Here is a 24,060-nt window from a genome sequence, read left to right as displayed (position 1 = left end):
GTGACGTTAGTGGAGTTTTCGCGTTTCGCAAGCATTCCGCGTTATATGGCGGAAGAAGCTTAGTTCTTACGAATTATTATTATTATTATTATTATTATTATTATTATTATTATTATTATTATTATTATTATTGGACTTGTTTCTAATTGTACATCTTTTTTATTTCCACTGTCGTATATTTCTTTATTTCTCTTCCTCTCTCCGTTCGTTTCCTCCTCTCCTTGATCTTTGTGCGCTATTTTTGTATTTATATCGAGAATGATGTCAGGTTGATTTCCTTGTTTCATCCTGCAAGAAGTTGTCTGGCCTCTTATATGGATTGTTTTACCTCGCTTTTCATTTCCAACACCGTGCGTACTTCTAGGGTAATACAGGGACATCATTTTATTTTTACTTCAATTTTTATTGTACCTGAGTTTTTTTAATGTACTTCACTCCCACCCCCTCTACTAATGAAGTTCAACCGTTCTCCACACAGATCCAAGACCGCATATACAGTCTTGCGGTCATAGTAAACAGTACGTTCCATAAATATGTTCGCGTTTTCCAGTGACGAAAGAGCTTTCAATATTGAATCATTTTCGCACAGGTACTGTCGTCCATTTGCCTACGTCGTATCCCGGTTTCCCCCACCTGCTTTTATTCGCCAGCTAGTGGCTGGGCTGTCTTAGCTCTTTTCTGAGAACATTAATTTCTGTTAGGAATTGGACGTCTACGTAATATTATACAACTGTTTAAAATAACTTAAATAAAAGGACTTCGTTAAGTAATTAACTGTCACGTGATTTCCTCCCTTTCTACGACTCTGCGACATAACCACTTGGACGGACAGTAAATAGTATGTCTGAGTAATTTTATCTTTTCGGATCGGGCAGAAGTGAAGATTGAATTTACAGTACGTAAGGTACTCTCTTATTATTTCAACATGAGTTACTAGTACGAAGGACGAAACTGGTAATTGGAATTAGGTACAATAGTCTATAGTGCGATAATATGCAAAAGAGAACTGAAGTCTGTATCGAAATGAACGGCCACCATTTAAAAAAAATGTGTTTAATATCCATATTATGATTATTTTTCAATTTAACTTCATTCTCTATATTGTACGCTAATGTGCTGTAGGCAGTATAATATACACTGCATAATGAATACGTCCACATGGACAGCTCAGTTAGTGAGTAAAAACACTCATTGTTAATACTGTACTGTATCTTGATTAAACAAAAACCTAATGTAAATGTTCAAACTCAAAAGCGCAATATTTCCTAGTTTACGTAAATGGATGAACTATTTTTCTTCCCTCCTACACCTAGTAAAGTGATTTGTTTGTATATTACGCCAGTATCATCGAACTCCAGTCGTGGAAGGGGGTGGCAAACGGTGTTGATCCAGAGGTATAGCCAAGTTAATATTTTAGTAAAAATAAAATAATGTCCCTGTATATGCATAAATATGAAAAATAAAAATATGTGTACCCTTGAAATATACATTTATGCAAAATAAAGTTAGCTTCGTAAAACGTAAAGACCGTGATCGGCAAAGATCCACTTTTACTTTTTCAATATGCCAAATCAATAAAAACATGCAATTGCATGAAGTTCCGCGATCTAGTCATCATCATCATCATCATCATCATCATCGCTTCGGTCTTCGAACAGTTGCGTCATCTTGTATGTTGAATAACGTTAGGCATTCACATGTACCATAGTCAGCATAAAGCAAGACTCGATATAGCATAATCATAGGGCAATACAACCCAAGGCATGCATGCATACATACATACATACATACATACATACATACATACATACATACACGTACTCGCAGTTCCTATGGAAAGAAAATAAATCCCCACCTCTTTGTTTGGATCAAACTCGGTTCTTCTGGATTTGTAGCCCGAAATTCTGCGACTACAGCTACAGTGGAGAATCTTTTCTGTTAAATTGAGGTGTCATTGAGAGCAATGCGCTAAATATTAAAAACGTCTTTTACCCTCTTTTGATGGAAATTTAAATTAAAGCTCGTTTCTCTCAACTGTCTTGTAAGCAGTGTAAGCTTTGAGCGTGTGGTTTGCTTGCGACGGCTGCCGTAAAACACCCGGCCTCCGCGAACAGAATAATTTGTGGTTGGATATGGCTCTCCAGTTGCACAAATTCGTCGTCGTCATCTCCTCTTCCGCTAGAGGCAAGATCCGGCGTTGGGAATTAGTCCCGGCAGACTGGGAACGGTCAGGCGGAGAAGCAGATCTCGATCAGTCTGGTGTGATTGTTATGTAGGGAAATAGTTTGGATTACAAAAGCTCTACGTGAATGAATCACGGACTCTTCCCTAGAAGTCTGATGTGTTGGTTTTCCTACATTGTCATACAGACGTCTTTCCGTGTTGCATTGTGGGTGAACTGCAATCCTGTGAAGTTGAGCCGCTTGCGGATGAAACTATCTTGCGTGTTACAGGTTTGTTGTAGTCTGTAAGAATTGTCACATGGAACACATTTTACTGTCAGTACATTACAGATTTTCTTCTTTTACTCCTACATAGTTTTCTTCTGCAGCAGATTCAGGATGTTTGCAATGCGGATCTCTTATTTTCTTCCTGCCCTATGCAATTCGCTTTATTTTATATTATATTTTTGTTGTTTTTTCTTCTAATTGAAGAGTATGATCAATTTTCCATGCTTCCATATATTAATTAATAAATATTAAATATCAGTCACATATTTAGGCCTACTTGATTTGCAAAATTGTGGTTGAAAACTCCATAAGCACTCGTATTTGTAAAATCTTCAATAAAGCTAATCGTACTTACCGCCATTTTCAGTTTAAAAGTTCCACCATCATAAAACAAAAGAATTTTCAGTTTACTCACGGCCACCTAAAACAATCAGCTGCTCGCTACATGCTACTGTTGAACGAAATACGCACAAGATACCCACCGGCGATGGATAGCTTTCAATTGCCGCAAGCGCTTTCATTTTTAGTGGAAAAAGCCATGCACAATTGAATACGTTTCGTTTACTTTTGCATGCATTGCTTGAATGCTTAAAGTTGAAAGAAAAGTTGAACCGTGTAGATCAGGCCTGCACAAGGTTTGCGCTCTCCGAGCCGGCTCACATCTCATGAGTGAAATGCAGATATTAGCTGCGCTCTGTATAAGGGTGGACTGGGGGAAGGGGTGATCTCGTACAAAATATACACAAAAGGGAAGTACTATTATGAGTGTTTATGAAATTAATTCCCGTTCAGTGTTCGCAAAACTATCTTGGACTATTATCAATTAATAAAAAAATATTTATTTTACAGAAGTAATAGAAATTCTATAGCTACTTATATGTACAATATCATTTTGTTATATTTTTATTTATCAGTACATCAAAACGAGGTTTTATGCTGTTGGCAGCTGAAAGGAACAGTAGCCTACTGATCGTAATGAAACATCAGTTACAGATGTTCGATGTCTGCCTTTATTAAAGTTGATTATAGAAAACAGTTGCTCACAAATATAAATGTTGAGCCAAACATAGCAATCATTTTCACAGCCAGCCTGTGTAGTCGTGGATATTATTGCTAATGTTTAGTCTTGTAAAACTCAACCAGGCTAGTAGTATTATTCAAACGATCTTTAGCCCTTAGGTCACATTGAAGATCAATAAGTTCGAGCTGTAAATCGTTAAATGTTAAATGTTATGTTCCGTCTTTTAAATTCCTCCATACTGTACTGTAGCAATTGGTAAGCAACGTGAAACAGTTACTGAGAATAGACCTACACACTGCACTCCACTAGATAACTGAGTGGTCGTTTCCCTCTCCTCTACCTAGAGCAAGTCTATGTCATTCTGACGTATCTTCCTCTTCGTTTCGGCGAGCGGTAAACACGGCTCTCACGCGATCGTTGAGCGCTGTTTTTGCAGGCCTGGTGTTGATGCACCTTTAATTAAACGTGCGTTTTCAACTTAATTCTTTCAATATTATTCCCAGATTGCATGCGTACGCGCATGGAAAATTGAACCGTGTAGATGCAGCTTCACTGTAACGTGAATTTCATAATGTAACATTATCATTGTTGCAGACTGGGGAGAAAGGACTGGACCTGAGCGACCTGTGGCGCACGCGGCCAGCAGCTAACAGCAGCACTAAGAAGAATGATGCGGCGCCTGCCTCGGTAGCTCCGTCGGCTGCAGCTGTGAGCAGCACGTTCAAGCGATGGCGTCGCGGCGGCGGCGGCACGAGGAGCAGAAGTCCTGGCCACGCGGAAAACGAGCCGGCGGCCGAGGAGGACAGGTCGCTCCTCAAGTTCCTCGCCCTGGTGAGTACAGACAGTTCACTTGAAGTTCTGTCGAGTCTGCTGATTAGGCTCAACTAGCGCTGAGGTAGTTCCCTTCTCACTCCGCTTATACACCCTGCATATACGAAGGTTAGGTTTGGTTAATTGAAGCTTTTGTTATGCCTTGCATATACGAACAACTGCATCTCCACAAAAAGAAAAAAAAAATGTCCCTTATAAATTCAACAATTTTCATTTCCGAAATCACCGGAACTACCTCAGCGCTAGTTTCAACGCAGATTTTTCTTGAATTCATTGCAGTTGCCGTGAAGGATCTCTGTATACTGTTGAAGTGAGGTTAAATGATACGACATCAAGAAAGATCTAGCGGGCTGTATCCAGTGCTGTCATGGTAATTTTTTTCTTTACCATACGCACAGTCTTTATTTTTCTATATTGAAATATATTTTACTTTCTTCTCTCTCTACCTCTCCGACCGTCATTTAATGACTCTTTTAATACAGTGAAACCTGTCTAAAGCGGTAATCTGAAGCTACCTTGTAAAATGGCCGTTTTATGAGGTGGCCGCTTGATTAAGGTTGCGATTTTTTATGAATCAGCATGAAAATACCGAATTTCATTGACTTTTTAATAGGCCTACTGTGCGCGTACAACAATCGTGCATATTAATGTCGGCCTCTTCCATTCTTGCAACTAGCCTTTTCAAAACTCGCTTGCGGTACCTCAGTTTAAATGACTGGATAATGCAAGGGGCTGGAGGTGTGATGTATTTGGGGGATCATATTCCGATTTTGTCGTATGGTTCCGTATAGGCAGAAATGTCTCTTTCCCATACGATTCATTAAAAAATTGTAGGTTCCCATACGCCGTATGGTGACGTATGGCCCCCATGACTATAATTACGAGGATGGGCGTCCGAAATTCTGATTCAGTTCTACTCTGTATGAAAATGTTATCTCAGTTTGCTGGCTTTAAGAAATCAGTAGAGGGTCCCGGGATTTGTCTTCCTAAAGAAGGCATATTATGGATTTTTTTCGTCTTAGAATTCATAGCCTGTCATTGGATTTGAATCCGCGAATCCAAAAGTGAGCAGAGCAACCACTTGAACACAAAACACGTGAGCGAATGACTTAATTCCACAGTGCATGGGTATTGCGCGCCGCAACCCTTCAAACTGTGGGCGTTTTGACGTTAATAACACGAGACGTCTTTTATCGCATCTCCCTTGTCACTCAGGCGCGTAAACAACCCAAGGACCTGTGTTTGGGCTGAACGACGTAATTTGTAATCTCGCACTGTATCTCGACCTTGTCACCAGACAGGTGCAAGCAGCCTTCGTGTGTTTTCTACAGCGTGTCGTCCTGACAACGCAACGAATATGAAATGCATTCAACAATGGCAATTAGAAAACTGCACAAATTAATGTTTTAAAATTCATTATGCCGTATGTTGAATTCATCAAACTTTAGCGAACTCTTGTGTTTTTTTGGGGAGGGGGGAGTTAGGAGACGCATTAAGTTTGCACAATTTGAAACAATAGCTAATCATTGAAATACTGTATGTACCTATTGACAAAATGTTGAAACTATACTTTTTTCGCAGAGCGTAGGCTAGGTTTGGATCAAAAGAATGCAAGATTTAAGTTCAAGGAGATTTTTCACTTTTATTTTTATGACAATCATAGACAAGGAACTTATTTTGAATAAATAACATTACAAATATTATTTTAAAAATTCAAGGGCTTCTTTCGCGAGCTCGAAAGCTAAGACTGTGCTGTTCTTTAATGTAAAACTTGTAGCTTACAGCAAATGATGAAATTGAAATAGCTAAGCCATGATATACAGGGTGAACCGTAAGTGATGTCATTAATTTCAGGGGGTCATTCTTTGAGATGTTTCAAGCAAAAAGTTTTTAATATAATTTAACTCGTTTTCTCTTTCTTATCGAAAAAAAAAATCTTTTATATGAAACATTTCATAGCGTGTTTTGGGAAAACCATTGAGTCAATTCCCAATATGCTCGGTCAGTTTAAGAGAGCAGTGTATTATGATAATAAATTATTGAAATAATTTTAGTTTTGTCCTTCAAGTGTTCAAAAATTTGATCTGAGCAAATGCTACATTTTAACCCCTTCAGACCTGACTTTATATTTAAAAAAAAATGAAAAAAAAAATTGGTCACATAATCATTCTGGGGATCCAAAATTCCCAAATAAAGTGTTCACAGAAAATCAAAATTTGGGGAAAATTTTGACTGCTGGAGTCCCAAAATTTTAAATTTTATTTTTAATTTAGGTATAGAAATGTTTCAAAAATAATATTCTCCATTTCTATCACACTGAATTTTTTCAAAATATTTAAAAGTATCGAAGACATTCCAAAAAAAGAAAAAAAAGAAACAGTGTACACTGTAATGTACACCAGGCCTGAAGGGGTTAAAATTAATTTTCAGAATGAAATATTACATTTGTTCAGATTAAATTTCTGCATATTTGAAGGACAGAACTAGAATTCTTTCAATCATTTGTTATCATAATGCATTGCTCTCTTAAATTGACTGAGCATATTGGGAATTAAATCAATGGCTTTCCCAAAACACGCTGTGAAATACTTCGCGTAAAAAATGTTTATCTCGAAAAGGAAGCAAAAACGAGCAAATTGCATTAAACTTTTTGTTTGAAATATCTCAAAGAATAACCCCGTATAGTTCACTCTGTATAAAGCAGCAAAAAAAAAAGTGTTACGAAGTTTTTGTAACTTATTTTTTCCTAAGTATGTTGCGCGTTTCCTGTTACCTCTCCACAGTGACATTTCAGTTCTGTCGGGAATCTTAATCTGCTTTTAGAAGCTGAAGCTAGCCACGCTTTTAGTCGCGTTCCTCTTAAACACGCAGGTTTTTGCATTTTATATACTTTAGTTAAATCTTTATTTCTGATATATTAAGTAGGCTGTGTCCAGAACTGCGCATTTAAGGTCACATACTACCTGAATATCTTACTAGCGATAACTGTGATGTATTGCTTACATTTCAGAAACGTATTTCTCTTAAATTTTCTAATGAGGACATTAACAAAATTTGTCTAATGGTAATGAGAGATTCATTATCCATTTTACACAATCACTTGTATAATACTATGTAATTTTTTTTTCATTCATTCATTTTATTCCATAGATTTTACATGAGCAATGAAGCTTTAAGATGTGGAACAAGTCAAAATTTTACAATATTACAATTACAATTTTTAGAAATTTTTACAGTTTTAGAATTTAGTCATTTTCTACAATTTTTACAATTTTGTGCAATTTTTTTCAATATTTTGGCGAGATGTAGTGAGATGAGGTGAGGTCCGAGGATTCGCCAAAATATTACCCGGCATTTGCCTTTCGGTTGGGGAAAACCTCGGAAAAACCCGACCAAGTAATCAAATCAAAGGGGTTGATGCCGAGGACTCGCCATAGACCATCCGGCTTCAGTCCCACGACTGTGGAAAACCTCGGAAGAAACCAAAGACCAAAGGGGGATCCAACCCAAACCCGAACACAGCTCCGGATCAGCAGCCAAGCGAGTCTGCCGACTGAGCTACATCGATGGCTCTACTAAAAGTATACAATACAATACATAGCCAATCAGATTTATTTCACTTCATTTCATTACTCTTAAATGTATTTTCATCTCATGTTTCTCCGAAATCAAATTGTACTTTATTGTTCCGTATTCTCTCCGCAATCATATTGTATTTTTCATTTAACCTCTGCTTCGTATTCTGGATTCTAGTGGTCAGCCGTAGATTTCGGCCAGATGTCCCAAATTGTGGAATTTGTTGTCCTATAATAGTAATTTTGTTGTAATAAAGAGTATGTTACTCGAAAAATAAGAGATATTCTATGAAATATTAATTTATTTCATTCCCAAGAACACGTCCCCAACTTTTGTACAGAGTCCACGGGTACACTTTGTGTGTGTTTGTACGATGTATTCTTATTATAATGGCACTTCGGAAATAAAAATTATGAAATGATATGTCAGGAAGATTCGAAGTTCGAAGATTAATCGCTATAAAAGTAAAATAAAACGAACGCAAAACAGTAAGAGACCGGGGAAGAGGGACATGTGAGACAACGCTACGATTGCTGCTGCGGTGATGTGTCAATAGAGATGGGCGTGGGTTTGTGGCCGCAGTCTTATTGTGACGCAAATAGATGAAGAAATAAGCCCTCGTAGGATGGGTTATCAGCAGAATTCTGACGTCTGTTGTCAAACGCGATAACGCTTTGAAATGCGGGACTAATACCTACCAATTTCAACAAAACAGTCTTATGTAGTTGAATGTCTCAAGTTATTTTATTTCTGACCTCCACCACCTCTAATATAGTGATTTGTCGGCACATTCTGATATTTTAAGAATATTTTATTTATTTTTTTACAGCGCTCGTCTTTTGTTTTTATTTGCCGAACGTCCCTTCCTCTTTATAATTTTTTCTTCGCCAACATACGATTCGTAATATTCATAAATGCCGAAGTGGATTTCTGTATCCCCATTTGTTTAAGGAAAAATGTCAGCTGCAGCATATCCATAATTGCCACTGATTTCTTTAAGTACTTTTAAAAGAGGGGCTGTGAAGGTTACGACTCTGAGAAGGGTCTGGGGAGCAATCGCGACGCCAATACGTTTATTTCCAGCGATTTGGCCACTTCGCTTTTGCTTTATTCAAATTTGTCATAGTACCAAAATTGCAATCAAATCTGCGAGATTGTCTGCGACACTTGTTGATATTCATTCATTCATTCATTCATTCATTCATGTATAGTGTTCTGCTCAAGGGCAGGTCTTTCACTGCAAACCCAGCATTCTTCAGTCTTTCCTATTTTCTGCCTTCCTCTTAGTCTTCGCATATGATCCATATACCTTAATGTCTATCATCTGATATCACCTTCTGCCCCGAACTCTTCTCCCGTTCACCATTCCTTCCAGTGCATCTTTCAGAAGGCAATATCTTCTCAACCAATGACCTGATCAGTTTCAGCATCATTCTTTCTTCATCCACTCTTTCCAACACAGCTTCGTTTCTTAGTTTGTCCATTTCACATGCTCCATCCTTCTCCATAGCCACATTTCAAATTCGCTTCTCTTCATTTCGTCGTAATGTCCATGTTTCTGCCCTATACAATATCACACTCCATACAAAGCATTTCACTAGTCTCTTCCTTGGTTCTTTCTCCATAGCTCCGCAGAAGATGCTCCTTTTTATATTAAAAGCTTCCTTTGGCATTGCTATCCTCCTTTTGACTTCCTGGCAGCAGCTCATGTTATTGCATATAGTACACCCCAAGTATTTGAAGCTGTCCACTTGCTCTACTGCCTCATTCGCAAGTTTACCCTCTTTACTTTTCTTCCTACATGCTCTTCGTCTTGTTGGCATGTATCTTCATCCCATACTGCTCACAGCTGACATTTAGCTCTAGTAGCATATCCCTTAGTATCATTTTCTCTTTTGCTAACAATGTCATATCATCAAATATTATACACTTTTTTTCTTCGTCCTACTATCACTCCTCCCATGTTCGGAAAACAGTTCTTCACTAAATCCTCCAAGTAGATGTTGAACAGGGTAGGTGATGTACTCCTCTCCCTATTTCCCTTCCGACATATCTTCTCCTACCCTGACTTTGACTCGTTGTTTCATATAAATATTACTGAACAGCCTTCTCTCTTTCCAATCCACGCCAATTTTCTTTAGGATTCTCATCAGTTTATTCCAATCCACTCCGTCAAGCGCCTTTTCTAAATCCACAAATACTATATACACTCCTTTATTCTTCTGAGGTATCTTTCGCCGTTTGTTTGTAGTAGTCCAATTGCAACTCTCGTACCTTTTCCCTTCCTGAAGCCAAACTACTCTTCTTCCAGCTGTTCTTCCATGTGATAATATAAACGTCGATTCAGTATTCGCAGAAGAATCTTCGCCGAGTGTGATATCAGGCTGATAGTCCTGAATTCTTTACATTATTTTTCTTCGGTATTGGAAGCAACACTGTCTCCGTAAAATCTTCAGGCCAGTCTCCTTTCTCATACATTCGTTGATATATAATTATGTTTATAGTTTGGTTTTGTAGTTTCTTTTCGGTCTTCGTCTCGTAACCTACCTTGGAAAATTTTGAAACAATGTTTACAGGCGTTGAATTGTCACGCAGATTTGAACATAACAAAGTGAGACAAATAATGAAGCGTCTAGACCATCAGGTTACCCAACTTGTTGACTGTTTGTGGAAACCAGAGCTTAGTTGTTATCATATGTATTGAATTTGCCTGTGTTCGTACCTACAGAGTACAGGTATCGTTTTACTGCGTGAAGAGATAGTTCAAGTCGTGTTCCCAACCCGGAAGATGACACGAGTACATCACAATGGTGTTTTAAGACGTGCGACCTCAACATGGCGTGATCGTATGCTGTGCACGAGGCCATTCAAACACAATACTGGCGGAACGGCGACAGAAGGCATTTTAAATCTCAGCAGGAAGGATTCTCTACCTTCTTATCATTCGACAAATTTCCACCAAATAATCATGTAGGCCTACAGTAAAGGCTCATTCGCAATGAGAATTAAACATAACGTAAGCGTTAACTTAAATTGGAAAAATCATATTAAAGAAATTACCCCCAAACTAAATTCAGCTTGTTTCGCTATTAGATCTATGCAAAAGATAGTAAATATCAATACCTTAAAAACAGTATACTTTGTATACTTCCATTCGGTAATGAGTTTTGGAATAATATTCTGGGGAAATTCCACAGATAGTAACAGTATATTTCTATTACAAAAAAGAGTAATTGGAATAATAGTAGGTGCCAAATCTAGGGAATCTTGTAGGACTATTTTCAAAAAACTACAAATAATGCCCATGGCTCGTCAGTATATATTTTCATTAATAATCTTCCCCTTATGTAATCGTGAAAACTTTGTAACTAATTCAACAGTTCATAGCATAAATACACGTCAAAAAATGACTTTCATACTCCATCAGCAAGTCTATCGTGCTATCAAAAAGGAGTGCGTTATATGGCAGTAAAAATTTTTAATAGCCTCTCTATCGATATAAAAAATGAAACTCAAAACATAAGATTATTTAGGGCCAAATTAAAGAAGTACCTAATTTCTCACGCCTTCTATTCTGTAGATGAATTCATGACATTCAATAACACTTCATGAAATTGATACCAAAACTTTGTGTTGTATTAGTAGACTATATTGTAAATCTCGTCTGTATATATTTCATCTAGACTGTGACTATAAATTAAGACTTTATAATAGTATTAAGTTTTTTGACTTGTTCCATATTCTAGCTGTAAAGCAATGTATGAATACCATGGAATGTTAATAAATACAATACAATACAATTAGTTACAGTACTTAATATCCTTGTCATTGTGTTTGCAGAATGCCCTAGATCTGACAGCTCCAGCTAGTGACATCCTTCTGAAGAACAGGCAGAACTCGTGGTTTCAGCTATCGGGACATCCAGACTGCTTCGCACCAGCAGGTCCTGGCACCATCTGGAAGAAGCGTAATGGTGGGCCTGAGAACGCAGAGCGTGAGGTGTACGAAGCTCTGGGGGCGGACCCCGCCATGAGAGACATTGTGCCGAGGTACTTCCGGGAGGTGGAGTACCAGGGCGAGAAGTTCATCGAGCTTCAAGACCTGCTTCATGGTTTCTGTGACCCCCACGTGATGGATGTGAAGATGGGAACCCGCACCTTCCTCGAATCAGAGGTCCAGAAGACCGCAGCGAGACCCGACTTGTATGAGAAGGTGAGCATTCAGTTACACGTATGATAGTTTACTTCTAGGTAGACATTGAATATTGTGTTGTGTGTGTATCTGCTCACTTTGTGATGAACTTCAAAACTGTTTGGACAGAAAGGCAATAATAATTATACAACAGTAAAACCTTGCTTAACCGAACTTTGCTTGATTTGATTACCTGGTTTTTCCGAGGTTTTCCCCAACCAAAAGGCAAATGCCGGGTAATATTTTGGCGAATCCTCGGACCTCACCTCATTTCACTACATCTCGCCAAAATATTGTAAAAAATAGCACAAAATTGTAAAAATTGTATAAAATTACTAAATTGTAAAACTATAAAAATTTGCAAAAATTGTAATTGTAATATTGTAAAATTTTGGCTTAAGCCACTGCCAGGAGAGAAGACCAGAAATGTCGAAAAGACAACAAAAAAATTTGACTTGTTCCACATCTTAAAGCTTCATTGCTCATGTAAGATCTATGGAATAAAATGAATGAATGTCATAAGAAAGACTCTCTAAAATAATATCAAGTTAAGTTACAAACTGGACAGTGAACTGTCACATACCTTCTGGCCAAATTGAAGGATGAATTCTGCAGTGCTCGGGAAAAGTGACATAAGTCAGTTTCCAGAAACCTTTTTTGATAATTTATTGACAACTTACACTGGTTTATGTCGATTTGATTTTTTTTCTGTATGAATTATTGTAATGGGAGAAATACTTATGTATTTTTTCCCAAGCGAGCAGATGTTCCGTAAGTTGTCAATAAATTATCAAAAAAGGTTTGTGGAAACTGACTTGTGTCACTTTTCCCGAGCACTGCAGAATTCTTCTCTTGAAGTACAGAACAGACCAGCAGAATTGAACTCAATCTATGTAGAGATTAATTTTTGGTCCCACAGAATTATCTGTGAATTTGTTATTAAGGGGAGGCAGAGGTGAATATTTCAAAATCCACAAAATTTATCCGATTTGTTTGAAATTGATCATGGATACTAAGTATGTTATTAGTAATGGACATACCAAGTTTCAACTTTCTAAGTACAATAGTTCTGTAAATATTAATAATTTTATAAAACCTTATATCGTTTTATATAAAATGCTCCATGCACCATACTGTAAGAAATTTTCAATATTTCTTTTTATTTATATGTTCAGAGAAGGTATATAAATAATGATAAGTATTAGTTTATTATGGGAATAATATAATAATACAGTTATCTTGATTTTAATTTCATACTTTTAAGGGCACAAAATCAAAAACTAACATCGGAATATCAAAATAAAGATAATAAAAATGCAAAAAAACCAAATTTTCATTTTTTCTTCAGTTTTGTTCGAAAATTTCACCTCTGCCTCCCCTTAAGAGAGAAAAATTTGCTCCGGCGCCGAGGATCTAACCCTGGTTTTCCAATCCTACGCACTGGGCGCTCTAACCACTGAGCTACGCCAAAGCACAACCTACCGCACCAGATCGAATCTTTCTCCTTTGGTTCTTTTTCCCTCAGCGGTTAGAGAGCCCAGTGCTTAGAACTGGGAGACACAGGTTCGATCCTCGGTGCCGGAGCGAATTTTTCTCCATTAATAACAGATCAACTCATTATGTTGAAGATAAAGTTGAAGACGATTATGACGTTGTTTTTAATAGTCTGTTGTTTGATCCTCAGATGGTGGCTGTCGACCCATCAGCACCTTCTTCTGACGAACACCGGGATAAAGCTGTAACCAAACTCCGATACATGCAGTTTCGAGAGCAGCAGAGTTCAACCTGCAGCCAGGGATTCAGAGTGGAAGCAATGAGAGTGAGTAGCTCAACTTCGTGTCTTAACATTAAGGGCAAATCGCAATATAGCGAACGTAGAAGCTCAGCCCACGACCCCTTCCACTTTTCCCCTATTAGCTCATCAGACACTCTACGTGATAGGCTAGTGTTGTGTCGAATGCACATTTCATGTGGGTGGAGATAACTTCCCCTACTGGCGTTCGCTATATTGCGATTTATCCAACATTAAACACTATTTTAACTTCCATTAAGGGTTGTTCTTCATGGTCCAGTGGCAACCAAGCGTATTGCAAGACCCAGAGTACATGCGTTCATTTGTAGCCAAGGGTGATGAACTTTTAGGCAAAAAAGAATCTTAAATGCAGCTTTTATCAAGAAGGAACTAAAATCATTGATTGTGTGTGCTGCATATAAAAGCCCTCTTTGTTCATTTATAAAGACGAATCAGAGCAGTGATCATTACTCTGTTCTGAACTCTTGAGGTACATGCTGAGGAATCTTACCGAAGTGTGGAGGACAAATGAAATATCTTTCTTTGTAACTTTAATGATTCTAATTAAAAATATCGGTTTGTCTGCTGCACATAGCAGAAAATGGATCTGATATAACCGCGTCGCTGTTATTTCCGACAACTTTGCAGCTCGGCTACATTTGAATGTGCGCGTCTTGTCATTGGTCGCAGATGACATTATGCACTTCCACTGCTTCCACATTTAATAAACAGCAGTTAATTAATATATTGTCTTGCTCGGCAGCAAACAAGTATATAGAATGTGCAACAAGGTGGCCAGCTTAAAACGTAAACAAAGAGGAGGAGCCATGCTGGAAATAAGTGATCCAGATATAGCTCCAACTTTGGTGGAGAACAGAAAGTTTCAGAACTTGATCTGTCTATCTCAGTATATGGTTTTGTTTACGTTATCCTGATAACCCCCCAGTATCGTTGCATTTCTTCAGAATAGAAACACGTGCTTCAGTCACAAAGAAAGCCTGTGGTGTTGCCTTTGTTTGTTGATGATTTTATTATACCGATAACGAAATAATTTTCAATATAACATCTGTTCAACACAGCCTACATAAGACTCTGCAGTTTAATTTTCGCGCTGGCTTGTGCTTGTTGAGTATACCACAAGAAAATTTAATCAGAGTCGTTTTCCCGACAGTCCTATATATCGCCATATGCCTGTATTTTGTTCTTGTGCTACCTGCTTGTCACAGAAAGGGGTGTGCTTGAAAATCTCTTATCTTATCTTATCATACAAGTATTGAATGTCCACAGAAAACCTCCGTGGTTATAAAAGGATATGTATATATCGTCTGTGTCGGTAGTTATATGTACATGAAAATGACAACGTCAAAAAAAAAAGCAACTCAAAAATGTTGTAGTGCATACTTCACAAACAATGTGCACTCACGTGTCACAGGCACTTCAAAATTTCTACTGGAATGGACTCAGTGGCATCGCAGATATAATGTCTCAGCTCTTGCTGATTCTGAGAGGTGTTTATGTAAACCCATAAGAAGAAGTCACAGACATTCAAGTCTGGGGACCTCGGTGGCCATTTGAAAAAGACGTTGTCTTGGTCTGCAGCACGCCAATCTGCCTTCTTGCCAGTTGTTTGTTAGATGTTTACGAACATTGCTACAGTGCAATAATGCAAAAATATGAAATCAGAAGTAAATACTGAAACAATTGTCTTTAGAAACAATTAATATTAGGTACCCTCCACAAAACTGGCTTCATTTATGCACTGACGGATCCTTGATCTCCAGAGAACAAGGTGCCGGTGCAGGTGTTACGTGCTGTCTCTTCTCACTTTATAGATCTCTTGGATATGGAACAACAAGTTTTGATGGTGAAATCATTGCAATAAGTGAATGTCTCAGGAATCTTCTATGCCACATCAATAAATTTAGGAATGCAGTTATATTATCAGACTCCAAAGCAGCTATTCTATCAATCGTCTCTAAACACACACCTTCATCTCAAACAGCAGAAATAACTAAAATGCTCTCTCAATTAATATCACTCAATAAAAGAATTGTATTCCAATGGATACCATCCCATTGTGGAATCCTGGGAAACGAGAATGCGGATGCTTTAACAAAGAAGGGCAGCACTGCTACTTACAGACCTGTTACTAAATCTACGTATTACTCTGTGAAGAGATTTATTAAATCTACATACTTAGACTTCAACAAACAAAATTTCATAACACAATTCCAAGGGAAAAAATGGAACTCTCTGCATCAAAATCCACAGTTAATTCCCGATTTACCACGAAAATCGCCCGTAGCTGCATTTAGATTGGCAACAGGCCATGATTGTTTGGCCAAACACCTGCACAGAATTGGAATATATCAGTCTCCTAACTGCCCATTGTGCAACTCAAACCAAGAAATGGATTCGGAACACCTCAAAATCTGTGCTTCAGTGGCTGGCCATGATAATATCTTTGAAAAATATTGGAGTGCAAGAGGTCAAATGACTTTATTTTCAAATGCCTGCCATTAGAAAAGAACAACAACAACATAATGCAAAAATAACAAGACTGGCAAACCTGAACGAACAAAGCCAGTATTAACAGCTTTTAATCGCTGCTGCTGTCATCTATAGTTTTTGCCGGCAATTAGACATACAGGAATTCTTTGAGTTTTCCTTTCTTATGATGCTAGTATAAAGTTTAAAATTATACCCGTTTGTAATCGTGGGGTGTTTCTGTGGACATACTATATTTTAGTGTAATTTACTTATTGAATATTAATATATTATGTTTGTTACATTTTCAGTTCCGTGGTTCCCCTCCCGTTAAAGACTTGAAGAAAGTGAAATCTCGTGAGGAGGTGATGGTGAACATGGCGCTGTTTCTGGGAGGACGAGAAGACACAAGACAGAGGCTCGTGGCTCGTCTGAGAGAAATTCGTGATAAGTTTGAACAATCGACTTACTTCCGAACACACGAGGTCGTGGGCAGCAGCATTTTCATGATCTACGACGATACGAAAGTCGGAGCCTGGATCATTGACTTCGCCAAAACTTTGCCAGTGCCTAACGGAACAGTGGTGAACCATCGCCAGCCCTGGCAGCAGGGCAACCACGAAGAGGGCTTCCTGTTTGGCCTCGACTCTCTCATCAGCGTAAGTATTCATTATATTTAAAAGTGTCTTTGCATGTATGCTGTGCTTTGAAAATACAGTCGTCGCCATTTTCTCATTCATTCGGTGTTCTGCCCACGGGCAGGTCTTCCACTGCAAACCCAGTATTCTCCAATCTTTCCTATTTTCTGCCTTCCTCTTTGTCTCCTCATATGATCCATATATCTTAATGTCGTCTTATCTCATATCTTCTCCTACCCCGAACTCTTCTCCCGCTCACTATACACATTACAGTGAAACTTCCCAATAGCGGACATCACCAGAGCATGCCACTGCAATTCTATGTTTTTTTCTTTGCAGATTATGGAAGAAGTAGATCTGAAGTCACCACCAGCAAATTGCAAAAATGCTGTTTGGCCCGCTAGTAAATCTTCATCGTTAAAATCTTGAAGATAAACGAAGTACAAAATCAAGAGTCACGTGAAAACTTGAAGCTATGGGGTTCGCTTCATGTGAAGCTCCAGAGATCGTTGCCGGTCACAAAGTGAAGGTGATCAGAGATGGAGAATGATTCTGCCGTTGTCATCTCCATGGGAGAGCTCTATGATATTCCAACAAACTCCTTTCATAAGTAAATTTTGGATACTATCTGTAAATTATTATATTACATGTGAAAAATACCTGAGAGTCCTCCAATGCTAATGGCCTTACATGCACTTCTAGACAGTCTTCCTCTTCCTGCTCCTTAATATTTACAATATGGTAAAAATCCGATTTCTCTGTAGTTTAAATCAGCTTTAGAATTAAATCTGTCTTTATGAAGTGCAATAACATTGTCTGCTGATCACAGGCTCTGTTGCGTTTATATGGAAAGTCTGATGCAGGTAAAAAATTATCACTCGGATAAAGAATATTTTGTATTCGATCCATTATTTAGCAAATTATTCTCATTTGGAATTTCAGTTTCTTTATGTCAAATTTGTTGCTTACATTATGTACATTCTCGTAACTCGATCGATTTTCAAGCATTGTAGCATTGTTTATATGCTTTCCAAACTGGAGACTGCAAGATGACAGAAGTAATGTCTGTACACATAAAAACTGTTACGAAAATGAATTTATTGTAAGAATTCTTGCTTCCGTTAAAATAACGAATATGTGATTCATTGCATGTTGTAAGAGTCTTATGTGGGTTTGAAATGAAAGTGAACCCTTGCAGTTCTCTCGAAACGCAGGGAACATCAGAGTGAATTGTACATTTAAAAAATAATAATTTAAGATATTCTGCTTAGGACATTGTTTCGAAAAAAGGATTTCAAAATACGGTTCTGTGAAGTACTAGTATGATGTCTCCAACTTGTGCCATACAATGTCTGTAAACTCGTATGTCTTAAATGTTCACTAACTACCACAAATTTGTTCAGTAATCTGTTAAAACAATTCTAAAGTACCGGTAATATCATTATAAAATATGTACTGTAAATTGTACTGATGTACCTTATGTCTTCTAACAATTTATGGATCAAATTCATTCTCAAAAATATGTAGGCAAAAATTAAATAAGCCTTAGAATTTTTAAGAAGTTAAAGCCATCTCACATAATTTGGAAATAATTAACAAACGAAAACTTCTTGTAATCCATTTTTATATTGTGATAGTACATTTATGTTCACTTGAAAAGGAATTGTTGTTGAAAGAATACAAATTGTTACTCAACTTTCAATTTATGTCTGACTTTTTTGTCAGGATATGTACAACTAAGAGATTATATTACATTTGAGTCGAAAGAGTCTAAGGGTTTGTGTGGCTGACATAAACTCCCATGACTTGATGCAGACTCATCAGTTGATGTACTTGTGTTCAAACTATTTGTATTGTAAAGTTATTACAAGATAATTTCAGAATTTCGAACAGTACAAACAGTATAATAATGGGTTATGATGTTACAAAATTAAGATTTAAAAATCGTGTGAGGTAATGACACAACTTCCTTGCTTTCGAAATGGAACCGGAGCTATTAAGAGATAAGGTGTATCATGCAACGTTTCACGGAATAATTGTATTGTACGAGAATAATACTCTTTTCACTTATTTCTTGCATTGCTACAAATAAGTTGATTAGGGACGATTGCGGTTACAACACAGTGTTTCAATATCTCGGGACTTGGAGATGATAGATTTCAGAGTGTATAATATTGTACTCAGTTCTCTTATTTAATATATTATATTTAAGTAATCTTTAAAATAGTGTAAGTTTTAAGTTGATTTTTGATTGAAAATTGCACACCATACCAAACACACCAACTGGAAGTGCGTTCTAGTCCACATGCCTCGAATGTTAAGGTAGTTTTCAGGTTCGTAGCTTGTTAGAAGTATTTGTCCATGTGTAGTCTTCTGTTCTCATGATACACTATTAATGCTTTTTATGTACTTTGTTAAGTATTAATAAATTTGTGAATATATTATTATCTATGACTATGTTATTCTTGCAAGTTTCCTCTCTTTTTCCAGAATATTTTTTTATGTACTGCTGCAACCAAAAATTCTGCAGCTTATACCGTTCAATTTAGTGAATTTAGTTGAGTCATCCTCAGCAGTCTATGCTTAACATTGAATCTGAAAAGGCAGGTTCAAACTAGGTCGAAGATAATTTATGATTTTTGAAATATTAAAAATCTATGGCATTCTTTGAAAGAGAAGCAAAGCTGTGTATCTCATGAAATAACTGATTCCCCAACTAGAGAGTTCGAAGTGAAATTACGTGATATTTTCTTTTACAAGTTTTCTTCTTCACAGTCATGTTAACTTTAAAGTTACGCTTCATATGCAGCATGGACACAAGCTTGTTTATATCTGATGAGTGGTTACCAGCTTTTCAGAATGAGTGGCATATGATTAGGGTCCCATTGAAAATCAGTTATTATTATGAATAATTTCGAGGGAAAAATTGTTCTGGGGCCGGGCATCGAACCTGGGACCTTTGGTTAAACGTACCAACTGAGCTACCCGGGAACTCTACCAGACACCGATCCAGTTTTTCCCTCTATATCCACAGACCTCAAAATGGGCTGACAACCGTCAAGCAGCCAACATTGAGTGCACACTAACTCTGTGTGACTTTTAATTGTGGTTGTCAGCCCACTTTGAAGTCTGTGAATATAGAGGGGAAAAATTGGATCGGTGTCTGGTAGAGTTCCCAGGTAGCTCAATTGGTAGAGCATTGGTACGTTTAACCAAAGGTCCCAGATTCGATGCCTGGCCCCGGAACAATTTTTCCTTTGAAATTATTCAAATCAACTTTAGAGGGAGTTCTACCTGAAAGCTTGATTTTCAGTTATTATTATGTTCATGACTAGTTTGACACACAACAAAATTTCAGGGTAAAACAAAACATATTTTGTATTAAATATACCATACCAATATTCAAAGTTTTGCAGGCTAAATTGAATAGGGTACATTCAATATTATTATCATAATTTCTGAAAGATTTTCAGGAAGATGATAGTGCAATAAAATAAGTAAATACTGTATATAAACAACGAAAGCTAGCTTAACAAGCAAGTAAATAAATAAACAGATAAGTAAATTAAAAGTTCGGGAACTACTTACAAACATGATACTGCACAAGAACAGAAAAATAGGCTTTGGCCTGGTTTGACTTTTTAAAATCTTTTCATTTAAGCTTGCTTTGGACCATTGTGCACCCTATATACGCAATGATTGTCCAAGTCAGACTTGTGGCCTGGATGACATTCGTGAATCTGATGCTGAGATGTGGGCCATCATGCCTCAGCTCGACAGAGCCTGGTTCCATCCTCAGAAGAGTGTCTGATAAGCCCCAGAACCTCAAGCCCTTCCTATATTAGCATCAGAAATCCATACTAGGGCTTACATTCAACACTTATCCGAGTATATTTTTAATATATTACAGATGGTAGAAGAAATGGAAGGAAGGTGGAAAGTGTTGGTAAAATGATGGAGGAAAACAGAAGTACCTCAAGAAAACCCTCTTTAACTAAGGTTATCAGGTGAAAACAATTAAATCAAAACATTTTATCTGAAAAATCAGGATTTTCCCACAAAAAAATGGGATATTGTGACATGTGACATGACTCTCTTTTCAATATATTATACAATAAGATAAATTGTTAGACTTAGTATGCAATAGAATTGCTACAAAACTGTTAATAGTTGTTAGGTCTACCTTATTAAATTGTTTTAAGTGCAGGCTACAGATAAATAAGCTTATACCCTGTTTAATTTCCTGATGGTTGGCATTTGTCTAATGATCCAGTTTATTTGAACAAGGAATGTTGTTACCCAGTAAATACTTGTGGAAATTCACACAAGATAAATGTCTTAAATTAAATTTTACAAACATAATTCCTGTAATGGACTCCAGACATAGATGGTTTCTCTCTTTGTTTCACTGAGAACTGATGAAAGAGAAAGGAAGGACAATTTCTGATTTTCCACAATGCCTGGCTGGATACAGGACAAACCTAAAAAGCAGGACATGTCTGGCAAAAACCAGACGTCTGGTAACCCTATCTGTAATGTTTGCTTAGTCTACCACAAATTCAAATTTACGCTCTGTCTGGAGACCAAACCCAGGCTGCCTGGATGGAAGACCAGCACACTAACGCTTGACCTACAGATGCTGTGAAAATTATGCTCGCTTTTATAGACTATATGGTACATCAGAATTAAACTAGCATGAATTTCCACTTATAATACATAATGAAGTAGCCAATATGTATCTAAAACACAATCTAGAAGGAAAAGAAGGCAGAAAAATAAAAAATGTATAAAGTATCGAATGATTTCGTAGAACTTTTAAGTTATAAAATATTCAAGAATATTATCAGCTTATCCAAAAGCTATTTTTTTTATTAATACATGGTGCCAGTACTTGATTGTTCGTCATTCACCCATATGAATCTAGTTGTGTAGACCAATTTACCGATAAAGAATTTGCCCTGGGATGTCACAGGGGAATCAGAGCTCCTGGAAAAAAGCCCTGTGTTATCTGGAAGATGGTCTTACCAACACAAATTATAAATCAGGGATATGCTGGCAGTACCATTTTAACACATGGGCGAACCTGGTGGCAAATGGGGGCCTCAAAATGATGACCATAATAATAATTAAAAATAAAGAGTCAAATCAAGTATTAATTTTTGGAGCAAACTTTAATCATTGAACAGTAATAGTAGGCCTACTGTCTGTTGCTGCCTCTCGACAAATAGGCTTCGGCCACAGACTACTATATACAGTCGCGAAGCTTGAGGTGTTTTTTTGCAAATCTCGTGATAAAGCGCACCAAGCGGTTAGCAACTAGAAACAATAGACTGTCCATGGTCGACTTTGGACTGTGTCGTATTTCTATCGAGTGCTAGCTCGTTGCGTATTTCACATTGATGCTTGTGAAATGTTCGTTATTGGTTATAATGAAAATGTTAATGGCTAAAATATAATAATTGGAATAATAATATGGGACAAGGAGGAGACGTTTGTAGTGCTATAAATTGTAGCAACAGTAAGAGAAAGAGGCCAGAGTTACCCTTTTTCCGGTTTCCGAAAGATTCAGAAAGGTTCCTGGGTTTCCACAAGAATGCTGTGCAGAAACAAAACTGTTAATTTGAAGTTCTTTGTGACTGTTAGAATACATTATATCCTTAAATTTCACAATGAAATGTTTCAGTCTAACCGAAAGGACATTAGATACCGGTTAAAGTTCTGTCACTTAGGCTGCTAATTTTCCAGAGAAATAAAGGTTAGGTCTACTTTTTTTTTCAGAGGATATATTTTTAATTGTAGCTATTAATTTTGTTATTATTTTTATGTGTTATTTTACTAAAGACGTAGAAAAATTAAGTTTGTTTTAATGACATTTATTGATCACGTTTTATTTTCAATTCTGGTGGGATTATTATTGCTTAGGCCTACGTTTTTCTTCAAAGGATATGTTTTTAATTATAGCTGTTACTTTTGTTGTTATTTTTATTTGTTGCTTTACTAGAGACGTAGAAAAAGTCTGTTACAATAAAATTTATTGATCACGTTTTATTTCCAATTCTGGTGTGATTATTATTGCTTAACCTCATCCCACTTTGTTAACTACGTAAGCCTACACTACAAGTACCGGTACACGTAAGTTACTCCATTAATTCATATTTCCATTATTATTGTTGTAAAGGGAAATGCAAATTAATAGGTCTATTTATTGGTTTCATAGTTAATTATCGCTATAATCTTGAATGAGTGAAGCTATTGTAGTAAATTTAAGTTCGTTTTGCACAAACAAAAATTATATTAACTTATTTCTTGCAGGTATCTTCAAGTTTATGGTGGAATTTAATATACTTCATTAAAACAATAAATTAACTTTATGAATTTAATATTTCAATAATGGAAGGAAGGTGTTAATTTTTCCCAAAAGAACAAGACAACGAAAGTGTAACATATTTTGTCGTCTGTTAGGAGAGAGATCTGCGATGATGAGGCGATAGTAGCGATCCTAGTGGTGGGCAACTATCCATGTTTGCATTTTTACTACATATTGAGCTTCGCGACTGTATATAGTAGACTGTGCTTCGATAATACTGTACCTACTAGCATTTCTATTGTTGTCTTAGCTACAGTGCCTCTATATAAACCAGAAACTTTAGGCCATTGTTATTAATAATTTTTATTGTTTACTTAAGGGGCCCAATTATTACTTTCGCAGGGGGACCATATTATTCTTGATTCGTCTCTGTATGATGAGAATCAAACTCGGGTCCACAAGATTGTAACTCCAGCGCCCTAGTAACTAGACTACCGTGGCGGTTAGCTGAAAAAATGTGAAGATTGGGGAACAGGGAGTGTTGTAAGGGGAGTTCTGAAATATAAAATAATCAACGATTTTACAGTTGAGAAAGGGAAATCACTTGTTGGCAGATACAGTGGAAGTACTGTAACACAAATTATGTGAATCAAGTGTGCTGATGGAACAGTTATCGATTAGAAAACGACAATCTGAAACGATGTGAAATAAATATTATTATCAAACATGGCGGTCTTTCTGTGTGAAATGTGCATATAGTTACTTAG

The 24,060-nt window shown here is 37.0% G+C and overlaps 1 protein-coding gene across 6 annotated transcripts in view; it reads left to right on the top strand.

Moving 5' to 3' along the window:
• The window catches only part of IP3K1 (inositol-trisphosphate 3-kinase-like protein), a 357,189-nt gene extending 337,756 nt beyond the window's left edge, over positions 1-19,433 (top strand). For 5 of the 6 annotated variants that reach the window (XM_069838895.1, XM_069838893.1, XM_069838894.1 and 2 more), the window contains 5 exons: positions 4,066-4,302; positions 11,719-12,090; positions 13,754-13,888; positions 16,660-17,007; positions 17,326-19,433. In XM_069838895.1, coding sequence (XP_069694996.1) covers positions 4,066-4,302; positions 11,719-12,090; positions 13,754-13,888; positions 16,660-17,007; positions 17,326-17,415 — 1,182 coding nt within the window. In that variant the 3' untranslated portion in view covers positions 17,416-19,433. Of the gene's footprint in view, positions 1-2,225; positions 2,454-4,065; positions 4,303-11,718; positions 12,091-13,753; positions 13,889-16,659; positions 17,008-17,325 lie in introns of those variants that run through there. The other variant, XM_069838896.1, reaches the window with a different exon arrangement.
• The last annotated feature ends 4,627 nt before the right edge of the window (positions 19,434-24,060 follow it).

This window comes from Periplaneta americana, chromosome 11, assembly GCF_040183065.1.
Source record: "Periplaneta americana isolate PAMFEO1 chromosome 11, P.americana_PAMFEO1_priV1, whole genome shotgun sequence".
Lineage (NCBI taxonomy): Eukaryota > Metazoa > Arthropoda > Insecta > Blattodea > Blattidae > Periplaneta > Periplaneta americana.
The sequence above is the reverse complement of the archived record's forward strand: the minus strand, read 5'-3'. Positions and strand labels throughout refer to the sequence as shown.